The 12,126-nt window shown below is 38.0% G+C and overlaps 1 protein-coding gene across 4 annotated transcripts in view; it reads right to left on the reverse strand.

Moving 5' to 3' along the window:
• ACER3 (alkaline ceramidase 3) overlaps nt 1-12,126 on the reverse strand; it is a 157,765-nt gene that overhangs the window by 8,613 nt on the left and 137,026 nt on the right. For all 4 annotated transcript variants that reach the window (XM_027562825.1, XM_027562827.1, XM_027562824.1 and 1 more), the window contains 2 exons: nt 7,904-8,005; nt 3,184-3,288 (listed from right to left, as the gene is read on the reverse strand). In XM_027562825.1, the coding sequence (XP_027418626.1) occupies nt 3,184-3,288; nt 7,904-8,005 (207 nt within the window). The remainder of the gene's footprint in view (nt 1-3,183; nt 3,289-7,903; nt 8,006-12,126) is intronic.

Here is a 12,126-nt window from a genome sequence, read left to right on the forward strand (position 1 = left end):
CCAATGAGTCAACTCTTCACATGAGATGGCCAAAGTATTGGAGTTTCAGCTTTAGCATCATTCCTTCCAAAGAACACCCAGATCAGAACATCTGATCTCCTTTAGAATGGACTGGTTGGGTCTCCTTGTAGTGCAAGGGACTCTCAAGAGTCTTCTCCAACACCACGGTTCAAAAGCATCCCTAGTCTTTCAAAATAGGATATATTGAGTATAATTTCATCCCTTCTTGAGTCCTTACTAGAAAAATTCATTGGTATATTATATTATACTGCGTTAATGTACTTGGGATTTCTTGGGGAGTGTTACAGAACCAAGTTTTTAATTCTTGGGTCTGTTCTAGTTACTTTTGGTTCTCCTTTTCTATCATTTGTCAGTTTTCCCGAACATTTCCTGCCATAACCCTTCTTAAATAGATATTTCTAATATGCTATGGGCTAAGAATCCAAACAATTAATGCAGTAACAGTAGCAAACCAGAATAAGTATACATAGAGCCAGAGTTTTTAAAGCTCTTCCATAATTAATAACCTTGAGCTCTTCAAGGTATGAATTCACCGATTCTTATTTAGCTGCCCAGAAGTTCTTTTTATGTAATTCTCAAGTAGTTAAATTTTAGATAATTCAGGTTGCCTAAATAGATTATCTCTAGATAGGTGGGATGCAAATGTTATTTTGAGAAGGTATTCTAAAATTTCATTTGAATAAATTTTCACATTGGTTCAAAGGAAAATTTTCTTCCCTTTTCTACAAATACTTAAGATCTCTCAATTCTTGAGATGAATTTGAGATTAAACATTAGAGATACCAAGGGAATATTTCATGTAAAGATGGGCACAATAAAGGAAAGAAATGGTATGGACCTAACAGAAGCAGAAGATATTAAGAAGAGGTGGCAAGAATACAGAGAAGAATTATACAAAAAAGATCTTCAAGATCCAGATAACCACGATGGTGTGATCACTCACCTAGAGCCAGATATTCTGGAACGTGAAGTCAAGAGGGCCTTAGGAAGCATCACTAAGAACAAAGCTAGTGAGGTGATGGAATTCTAGTTGAGCTATTTCAAATCCTAAAAGATGATGCTGTGAAAGTGCTGCACTCAATATGCCAGCAAATTTGGAAAACTCAACAGTGGCCACAGGACTGGGAAAGGTCAGTTTTCATTCCAATCCCAAAGAAAGGCAATGCCAAAGAATGTTCAAACTACCACACAATTGCACTCATCTCACACACTAGCAAAGCAATGCTCAAAATTCTCCAAGCCAGGCTTCCACAGTATATGAACCATGAACTTCTAGATGTTCAAGCTGGATTTAGAAAAGGCAGAGGAACCAGAGATCAAATTCCCAACATTCGTTGGATCATTAAAAAGCAATAGAGTTCCAGAAAACTATCTACTTCTGCTTTACTGACAATGCCAAAGCCTTTGACTATGTGGTTCACAACAAACTGTTGAAAATTCTGAAAGAGATGGGAATACCAAACCACCTGATTTGCCTCCTGAGAAATCTGTATGCAGGTCAAGAAGCAACAGTTAGAACTGGACATGGAACAACAGACTGGTTCCAAATTGGGAAAGGAGTACATCAAGGCTGTATACTGTCACCCTGCGTATTTAACTTATATGCAGAGTATATCATGAGAAATGCCAGACTGGATGAAGCATAATCTGGAATCAATATTTCCAAGAGAAATATCAATAACCTCCACTCTTATGGTAGAAAGCGAAGAAGAACTAAAGAGCCTCTTGAGGAAAGTGAAAGAGGAGAGTGAAAAAGTTGGCTTAAAACTCAACATTCAGAAAACATCATGGCATCCGGTCCCATCACTTTGTGGCAAATAGATGGGGAAACAATGAGAGACTTTATTTTCTTGGGCTCCAAAATCACTGCAGATGGTGACTGCAGCCATGAAATTAAAAGACGCTTGCTCCTTGGAAGAAAAGCTATGACCAACCTAGACAGCATATTAAAAAGGAGAGGCATTAATTTCTTGATAAAGGTCCATCTAGTCAAGGCTATGGTTTTTCCAGTAGTCATGTATGGATGTGAGAGTTGGACCATAAAGAAAGCTAAGCACCAAAGAATTGATGCTTTTGAACTGTGGTGTTGGAGAAGACTCTTGAGTCTCATGACTGCAAGGAGATCCAACCAGTCCATTCTAAAGGAAATCGGTCCTGAACATTCATTGGAAGGACTAATGCTGAAGGTGAAACTCCAATACTTTGGCCACCTGATGTGAAGAACTGACTCATTTAAAAGACCCTGATGCTGGGAAAGATTGAAAGAGAGAGAAGGGAATGACAGACGATGAGATGGCTGGATGGCATCACTGACTCGAGGGACATGAGTTTGAGTAAGCTCCAGGAGTTGGTGAGGGGCAGGGAAACCTGGCATGCTGCAGTCCATGGGGTTGAAAAGAGTCAGACACAACTGAGCGACTGAACATCCTCTGGTAAAGAGATCACTATGATAACATTTATTCATTAAATCATTTAGCAACATATACTGAGTGCTTACTATGTGACAGGCACTATTTTAAGCACTTGGGAGGGTAGCAGTGAATGAAATAAAGCCCTTGCTCTCAAGGAACTTACAATCTAGCTGGGGAAGGTAAACAAGTAAACCCTTATATAACTGTTTAAAAATGCTGTGAAGAAAAATGAATTCTGGTAAGGGGAGAGAGAATGATACAGACATATTAAGTGAGTAGGATGAATAGAGACAATTCTGGTTCCATTTTTACTATAAGTGGCTGACCTCCAATAAATTCTTTATAAGGGAAACAGTAGCAACCAATTTGTTTCAGGGAAGGAGACAAAGTAAGTTGGTGACTTCAGATGTACTCATGCTTTCTCAGTTGCTGCTCAGGGGATCTGGCTGCTTTTTCCCTCTTAAATTTGTTCTTTATAAACAAAGATATGCTGTTCAACAAGAATTGGAAATGTTTATATCCTACTGCACTAAAAAAGGAGATGAATGATCTACTTAAAATGTAGATCATGTGCCAGAGGTCAGTTATACAGCTGTCACCCTTTCAGGATGAGAAAACAGGTTCAGGGAGAGGAAGGGACTTGCTTAAATCACTCTGATTCAGTCTCTGACGTTTTGTATTTACACATTCTATTTGAAGAGTAAAGAAAGAAACACTCCAATAGTAGGATTAAAAAGTCTCTATTTCCTACCTGAAAAGGATGTGAAGATAAGAACCAAGGCCAGTTAAAATATGCCACCATGCATGAAACTGTGTGGTAACACCTATGACAGGTGGTACCTTCTTTCGAAAGTTCCTGTGTGAAGGGGAGGAAAATAAGCATTCAATTATTTATCATATTTAACAATTAATGCTGATAGTATCAAAGCATTTTGAAACATTAGTCTCAAACATGGCAATTATTTCATTTCCTTTTGTCTGCTGTATTGTTTTCCAAAGTATATTTTGAGGAACAGTATTCCTAATAGACCTTCCATGAAGAAATGACTGTGGTCAAAATAAATGTAGGAAACAGTACATAGTCTGCTGCCCTTTTGGAGATTTGTAATGCATATTAACAGATTAACAGCTGTAAAAAGTCCTACCATAACTAAACAGTTTATCATCAGTTTTTTCAGGTAAACTACTCGTTCATGGAACCTTTCTTTCAGGTAATATTTATTAACACATTATGGACCAAGTGTTTCCTGCAAGGTCTCACTTCATAGTGAGTCTTTGAGGTGGCTGTTAAAAGCTGTGCTTTGCAGATTAGGAGCCTAAAATTCAGAGATTACTGAGTTGCCCAAGTACTCAGCTAGTGGGACAGCTGAGCCTCAAATTCTAGACCTTGTGATTAAGTGTGTATTATATTAATATTCTCATCTATCAGAGCAGAGAAATTGAGTGTGAAACACCAAACTGTTTTCCACAAGTTTTGCGAACATCTCAACATTTCTCGGAAACAAAGAGGACTCAGCTAGAGGATGATGACTTACTTTTGCACTGTAAAAGCGCCAACGAGAGTTCTGATGGATACTGCTGATTCCGAACCACTCCATTAGATCTTAGTTTTCTAAGCAAGATGTATTATTTGTGTGCATTTAAAGACATTTCAAACGTGCAAAAATATGCAAAATAATAATGTACCCATTACCCAGCTTCAACAATTATAAATTATTTATTTTTAACAATTACAATTTATGGCCAATCTCATATCATCTAAGCTCTCACCTACTTCTCTTCTCCCATATTATTTATTTTGAAGCAAATCCCAGATAGTGTATCATTTTATCTCTAAATATCTCAGTATATATCTCTAATCCCTTAATCAGACATTCAATTACTAATCATATTTGATATTCAATTAGTGATCATAAAATCGTACAGATTTTTTTAAACACAAGTCTGTTTCAATCAAGATCCAAAAAAAGTAATTACATTACTTTGGAGTTTGGTTGATATAGCTCTTACGTCTCTTTTATTTTATTTTTTCATTTCGTGGCTGCATCAGGTGGCATGTGGAATCTTACTTCCCAAACCAGGGATAGAAGCCTGTGCACCTACATTGAAAACAGAGAGTCTTAACACTGGACCACCAGGGAAGCCGCAAGTCTCTCTCTCTTTTTAAAAAAAGTTATTTATTTATGGCTGCACTGGGTCTTTGTTGCTGTGCTTGGGGGTTTTCTAGCTGCAGCAAGCAGGGGCTACTCTCTAGTGGTGGTGCACAGGCTTCTCATTGCCGTGGCTTCTCTTCTTGCAGAGCACAGGCTCCAGGGTGCGCAGGCGAGTGCTGGCTCAGTAGTTGTGGCGCACGGACTTACTAACCCCATGGCACACGGGATCTTATGTTTCCTACATTGGCAGGTGGATTCTTAACCACTGGACCACCAGGGAAGTCTCCAAGTCTCTTTTAATCTATACATTTCTCCTCCATTTCCCCCCTCCGCCTTCCTGCAATTTATTTACTTAAGAGGCTAGGCTATTCATTCTATAGATTTCCCAGTTTGAATTTTGCTGATTGCCTCTCTGTGGTGTTATTCAATATTACACAATACCATTAAATCAGCTAATTTTGAGTTGGAAGGAAACTAGTTTAACCTACTTAACATGTTCATTTTATGAAAATTGGGGCCCAGACAGAAGGTGTCTAAGGTGACAACTAGAGTCCAAGACCCATGATTCAAATTCCAGTAAATATTTCTTCAATAAAGCAGATTAGACAGATTTCAAAGACCTAGACAGAGAAGCCTGGCAGGCTACAGTCCATGGGGTTGCAAAGGTCAGATATGACTAAAGCAACTGAGCACAGTCAATATTATTAATATTTGATTAACTGTACACTACTGTGATGTATGCACAAAAATCCCTATAGATGTTATGAAATATTTTTAAGTTCAAATTTTTAGGTAATTTAAACAAGTGTCCCCATAATTTAACTTTATTGTGCTATTAGTTGAATTTAGTTCAGTCGCTCAGTCATGTCCGACTCTACGACCCCATGGATGCAGCACGCCAGGCCTCCCTGTCCATTACCAACTCCAGGAGTCTACCCAAATTCATCTCCATCAAGTTGGTGATGCCATCCAACCATCTCATCCTCTGTCGACACCTTCTCCTCCTGCCTTCAATCTTTCCCGGTATCAGCGTCCTTTTCAATGAGTCAGCTCTTCGCATCAGGTGGCCAAAGTACTGGAGTTTCACCTTCAACATCAGTCCTTTCAATGAACACTCATGACTGATCTCCTTTAGGATGGACTGGTTTGATCTCCTTGCAGTCCAAGGGATGCTCAAGAGTCTTCTCCAACATCACAGTTCAAAAGCATCAATTCTTCGGCGCTTAGCTTTTTTTATAGTCCAACTCTCACATCCATACATGACTACTGGAAAAACCATAGCCTTGACTAGACGGACCTTTGTTGGCAAAGTAACGTCTCTACTTTTTAATATGCTGTCTAGGTTGGTCATAGCTTTTCTTCCAAGGAGCAAATGTCTTTTAATTTCAGGCTGCAGTCACCATCTGCAGTGATTTTGGAGCCCAAGAAAATAAAGTCAGCCACTATTTCCACTGTTTCCCCATCTATTTGCCACGAAGTGATGGGACCGGATGCCATGATCTTAGTTTTCTGAATGTTGAGCATTAAGCCAACTTTTTCAGTCTCCTCTTTCACTTTCATCAAGAGGCTCTTTAGTTCTTCACTTTCTGCCATAAGGGTGGTATCATCTGCATACCTGAGATTATTGATATTTCTCTCAGCAATCTTGATTCCAGCTTGTGCTTCTTCCAGCCCAGCGTTTCTCATGATGTACACTGCATATAAGTTAAATAAGCAGGATGACAATATACAGCCTTAACGTACTCCTTTTCCTATTTGGAACCAGTCTGTTGTTCCATGTCCAGTTCTAACTGTTGCTTCTTGACCTGCATACAGATTTCTCAAGAGGCAGATCAGGTGGTCTGGTATTCCCATCTCTTTCAGAATTTTCCACAGTTTATTGTGATCCACACAGACAAAGACTTTGACGTAATCAATAAAGCAGAAATAGATGTTTTTCTGGAATTCTCTTGCTTTTTCGATGATCCAGCGGATGTTGGCAATTTGATCTCTGGTTCCTCTGCCTTTTCTAAATCCAGCTTGAACAACTGGAAGTTCATGGTTCATATACTGTGGAAGCCTGGCTTGGAGAATTTTGAGCATTGCTTTGCTAGTGTGTGAGATGAGTGCAATTGTGTGGTAGTTTGAGCATTCTTTGGCACTGCCTTCTTTTGGGATTGGAATGAAAACTGACCTTTTCTAGTCCGGTGGCCACTGTTGAGTTTTCCAAATTTGCTGGCATACTGACTGCAGCACTTTCACAGCATCATTTTTCAGGATTTGAAATAGCTCAACTGGAATCCCATCACCTCCACTAGCTTTGTTCGTAGTGATGCTTTCTAAGGCCCACTTGATTTCACATTCCAGGATGTCTGGCTCTAGGTGAGTGATCACATCATTGTGATTATCTGGGTGGTGAAGATCTTTTTTCTATAGCTCTTCTCTGTATTCTTGTCACCTCTTCTTAATATCTTCTGCTTCTGTTTGGTCCATACCATTTCTGTACTTTATTGTGCCCATCTTTGCATGAAATGTTCCCTTGATATCTCTAATTTTCTTGAAGAGATCTCTAGTCTTTCCCATTCTGTTGTTTTCCTTTATTTCTTTGCACTGATCACTGAGGAAGGCTTTCTTGTCTCTCCTTGCTATTCTTTGGAACTCTGAATTCAAATGGGTGTATCTTTCCTTTTCTCCTTTGATTTTTGTTTCTCTTCTTTTCACAGCTATTTGTAAGGCCTTCTCAGACAGCCATTTTGATTTTTTGCATTTCTTTTTCTTAGGGATGGTGTTGATCCCTGTCTCCTGTACAATGTCACAAACCTCCGTCCATAGTTCATCAGGTACTCTGTCTCTATCAGAGCTAGTGTCTTAAATCTATTTCTCACTTACACTGTATAATGGTAAGGATTTGATTTAGGTCATACCTGCATGGTCTAGTGGTTTTTCCCTACTTTCTTCAATTTACGTCTGAATTTGGCAATAAGGAGTTCATGATCTGAGCCACAGTCAGCTCCCGGTCTTGTTCTTGTTGACTGTATAGAGCTTCTCCATCTTCGGCTGCAAAGAATATAATTGGTCTGATTTCAGTGTTGACCATCTGGTGATGTCCATGTGTAGAGTCTTCTCTTGTGTTGTTAGAAGAGGGTGTTTGCTATGACCAGTGTGTTCTCTTGGCAAAACTCTATTAGCCTTTGCCCTGCTTCATTCTGCTATACATATCTTTTTAATTTCAGTGATGGGAAAAATTCACTTCAGTGCACTAATAATTCTATATGTCTATGAAATGCTCTGCTTAACAAATTCCAAAAATATTTTTCAAAGATTGAAAATATATCTTACCTCAGTGAATCACAAAAGATGTTATCTATGTTCCAGAATAAAAATCCTAATAAAAATACACCCAAGGATGTGTAACCCAGCCCTCTAAGCCATGGATAAACCCTGTGTGGAGGAAAAAAAAGAGCAAAATGAAATTTTGTCAAGTCATGTCATGAGAGGGAAATGTTTTCATAAGTATTAAAAGCAAACCTAACTATTAAATTCTCTAATACATCTGCCCATTACATTTAGCCATTAAAAGTTACTGAGGAAGAAAAGTGCCACTAAGAGTTTGCTAAATGTATCAAGAAGGTAATCTGAAAGCACTCAATAACTTTATTAGTTCTTTGGAAGAGGTAGAAGGCTGGTGGGATAGAAAAAACACTAATGGAGTCACCAGTTCTGTGTCAGGCACTACAGTATATTAGATACACACGATATATATAAATAAACACACATATATGAATATAATTTTCAAATAAACACACACATATGAATACAATCTTCCAATAAACACTTCTTTAACTTTGCTGATGAGGAAACTGAAGTTTGGTGAGTTACCCAAAACAACAGGTATAGCTAATGTAGTTTTTTTTTATAGCTTTACCCTTTACCTCCAAAAACTTATATATTTTTTAGAATGCTATATAAATGGAATAATACAGTATATTTTCTTTGTTATATGGCTTCTTTCGGTTGGCATAATTATTTTGAAATTCATCCATGCTGTTGTATATCAATACTCATTTCCTCTTACTGTTGAGTAGTACTCCACTATATGGATACACCATGGTTTAATCTGTTCAAATGTTGTTGGATACTTCTGTTGTATTCCAGGTTTTTTTGCTCTAACAAATAAAAGAAGCTATGAACATTCATAAATAAGTCTTTGTATGGATATATGCTTTCATTTCCCTTGGGTAAAAAGATAGGAGAATAGTTAAATTGTCTGGCAGGTAAATGTTACTTTTTAAGACAGTTAAACTGTTTAATCAGCACTAAGGGGTTGTATCATTTTACATTCCCATCAGCAGGGTAGAAGAGTTTTTTGTTCTACAATCTCACCAACACTTGCTATGATATAAGTCTTTTTCATTTTAGTTGCCCTATAGGTACATAGAGGTATCTCACTGTGGCTTTAATTTTTATTTCTCAATGATAAATGTTATTGAGCATCATTTCTTGTACTTATTTGCCATTCCTATATCTTCTTTGATAGTTTGTTTTGAACCTTTGCCCATTAAAAAAAATTGTTACTTATTATTAAGTTTCAAGAGCTCTTTATACTTATCTAAATATAAGTCCTTTGTTGGATATATATTTTGCAAACATTTTCTCCAAGTTTGTGAGTTGCCTTTCACGTCCTTTTTTTTTTTAATTGAAATACAGCTGATGTACAATGTTCTGTTAGTTTCTGGTGTATGACAAAGTGATTCAGTTACATACATATATTCTTTTCAATTACAGTTTATTACAGGATATTGAATATAGTTCCCTGTGCTATACAGTAGGACTTGTAATTCATTCTGTATATAATGGCTTGCATTTGCTAACCCCAAACTCTCAATCCATTCCCCACCCTAATCTTGCCTTTGGCAACCACAAGTCTGTTCTCTCCATCTGTGAGTCTGTTTCTGTTCTGAAGATAAGCCTCTCTGCTGTTCTTTTTAAAAATTGTTTTGGCCCTTTTAGATCCTTTGCAGTCCCATGTAAATTTCAGAAACTGTTTCCCAATTTTTACCAAAAAGCCTGCAGAGATTTTGTTGTGACTGCCTTGAACCTGATCAATTTGGAGAGAACTGACATCTTAATAACATTGAAGTTTTCTAATCTATGAAAATGAAACATCTATTTACTTAGGTCTTCTTTAATTTGGCTTAGCAAAAACTTATTCGCCACAGTTTCCAATATATACAGCTTGCATATATTTGCTAAATTTAATCCTTAAATATTTGATGTTTTTTGATGCTACTGTAAATTATACTTTCAAAAATTTCACTTAACAATTTCACTTACTATGCACTTGTTTGGTGCTAGCACACAGAAATATGATTTTTGAATACGGACTTGAACCTCATGATCTTGCTGAATTCCACTTATTGCTTCTAGTGATTTTGTGGTACACATCTTGTGGTATTTTCTGTATGTGATCGTGTCATCTGTAAACACTACATTGGATAGGATTTCCACCAATACAGTGTTGAATAGAAGTGGTGACGATGTATATCCTTGTTTTAGTCTTGATTTTAAAGGTAACTTTTAAAAACATTTTATGGAAATGTGGTAGATGCTGTAGTTTAAAGGTTAAGAAACTTCCCTTCTATTGAGTTTGTAAAGGGTTTTGTTTTGTTTTGGGTCATAAATAGCTGAATTTTATGGAATGCTTTATCTGAATGTACTGCTATCATCATGTAGTTTTTCTCCTTTATTTTTTAATATGGTAAATGATGAGAATAGATTTTCTGAAATATTTTGTTAACTATTTGTGCTTAGTTGCTCAGTCGTGTCCCAATCTTTGTGAGCCCATGGACTGGGATCGCTTCTGACCATGTGATTCTCCAGGCAAGAATACTGGAATGGATTGCCATGCCCTCCTCCAGGGTTTGCATATAAACAAATGAATTGTGTTATTAACTTAAAACTCATCAGGGACTTCCCTGGTGGTCCAGTGGTTAAGAATCTGCCTGCCATGCAGGAGACACGGATGTCATTCCTGGTCCAGGAGGATTCCACATGCTGTGGAGCAACTAAGCCCACACACTGCAACTAGAGAAAGTCTGTGTACAGCAACAAAGACCCAGCGCGGCCAAAAAAAAAAAAAATCATCAGAAAAACACAAATCTGCTTGTGCATGGAAGGGACATTATTGCCATAGTTTGATGAAGATTCTTGGAAAAGATGAGTTTAAAAGAGTCATAGTATGCCTTCAGCTTTTCAGAGTTTATCACTTTCCCATTTGAGGGAGGCAAGAATGAGTCCCAGAAAGCACAAAGTAAAGGCATTTGGCAGAACTGCAGGATGGGCCAGGTGCTGAGATATGACAAGGAAGTGATCACTAGGGGTGAGATACTCTCTATTTTCTGCTTCTAAGCTTACTTACCAGGGCCAATCTTCAGCTCTCAGAAGTAATTCAAAGCAAAATTCTTCTGTGGGGTGAAATGAATGTCTCTGGTTATCCAGGTAGCAGGGCACGTAAGAGAGAGCAAGAACTTCATCAGCACATGGTCCAGGCAAGCTAAGTACAGGTAAGATTCTGGGGACAGACTACTTGTATATTATCAGGTCAAGAGTGTGTAACACAGAAGACCCTCAACATATCTGTATCAGGAGTCACACTGCTTCAATCTAGACTGGTTGCCTGTCCAGTGGACAGCCATTCTCTGAAAAATCCCTTCCCTTTGCCTTCACTTTGGAAATTGCCTTCACCTCTTTGTGTTGGATTTTCTATGTCTCGTTTCCTATATCTTCCTCCTTTTTGGTTTTCTCATTTTGGTCAAACACAACCTTCCACAGGTTTCTGAGCACTAGTTTATGGTATATAAGTATTTTTCTTTTTTTTGAGAACTTAAAGGTACGAAAATGTATTCTGTCACCATATTTTATCAATAGTTCGGCTAGGTATTATCCTGTAACTGGCTTCCAGTTTTCCTTTGGCAAGTCCAAAACCATTCTGATCCCTGATCCTTTGTATGCAGTGTATCTACCTTCTGACTCTAAGCTTGTAGAACTGTCCTTGTCTAGAATTTTGAAACTTGCATGGGTCTATTTCTACCCACTGTGCTAAGTACGCAGTAGGTTCTTTTAATCTATTAACTCTTATTTTTCAATTACAGGATATTTTCTTAAATTGTTTGGTAATAGTTTCCTCCCTTCCCTTTCCTCTACACAGTACTGGTAGAGGAAATATGCATTTTTATATGCTGGTCCTGAAATCAGAACCCCTACTGAGTTCCTTCTATTCTCCATTTCCTTCCCACCATTCTGATGGAACCCAGGGACCATGGACTTGAGGAAACACTTGCTATTTGTCCACAGCAGTGGTGGTGAGTGGGTCCAAGGGTCCTGAGGCCAAGAGGCCCCATGCTGTCCTGTTCACTCTGGACCATAACATGAGCTCAGAGCCTCTCCTGTGGTGGATGCTTGCTGGTGAATGGGTATAGGGGCTCCTGGACCATAAAACAATCACAATGTGTGTTCTGGAGAAAGAATTCCAATGTCTTCATTAACTGTATCTTTCAAAATAT

This window comes from Bos indicus x Bos taurus, chromosome 15, assembly GCF_003369695.1.
Source record: "Bos indicus x Bos taurus breed Angus x Brahman F1 hybrid chromosome 15, Bos_hybrid_MaternalHap_v2.0, whole genome shotgun sequence".
Classification (NCBI taxonomy): domain Eukaryota; kingdom Metazoa; phylum Chordata; class Mammalia; order Artiodactyla; family Bovidae; genus Bos; species Bos indicus x Bos taurus.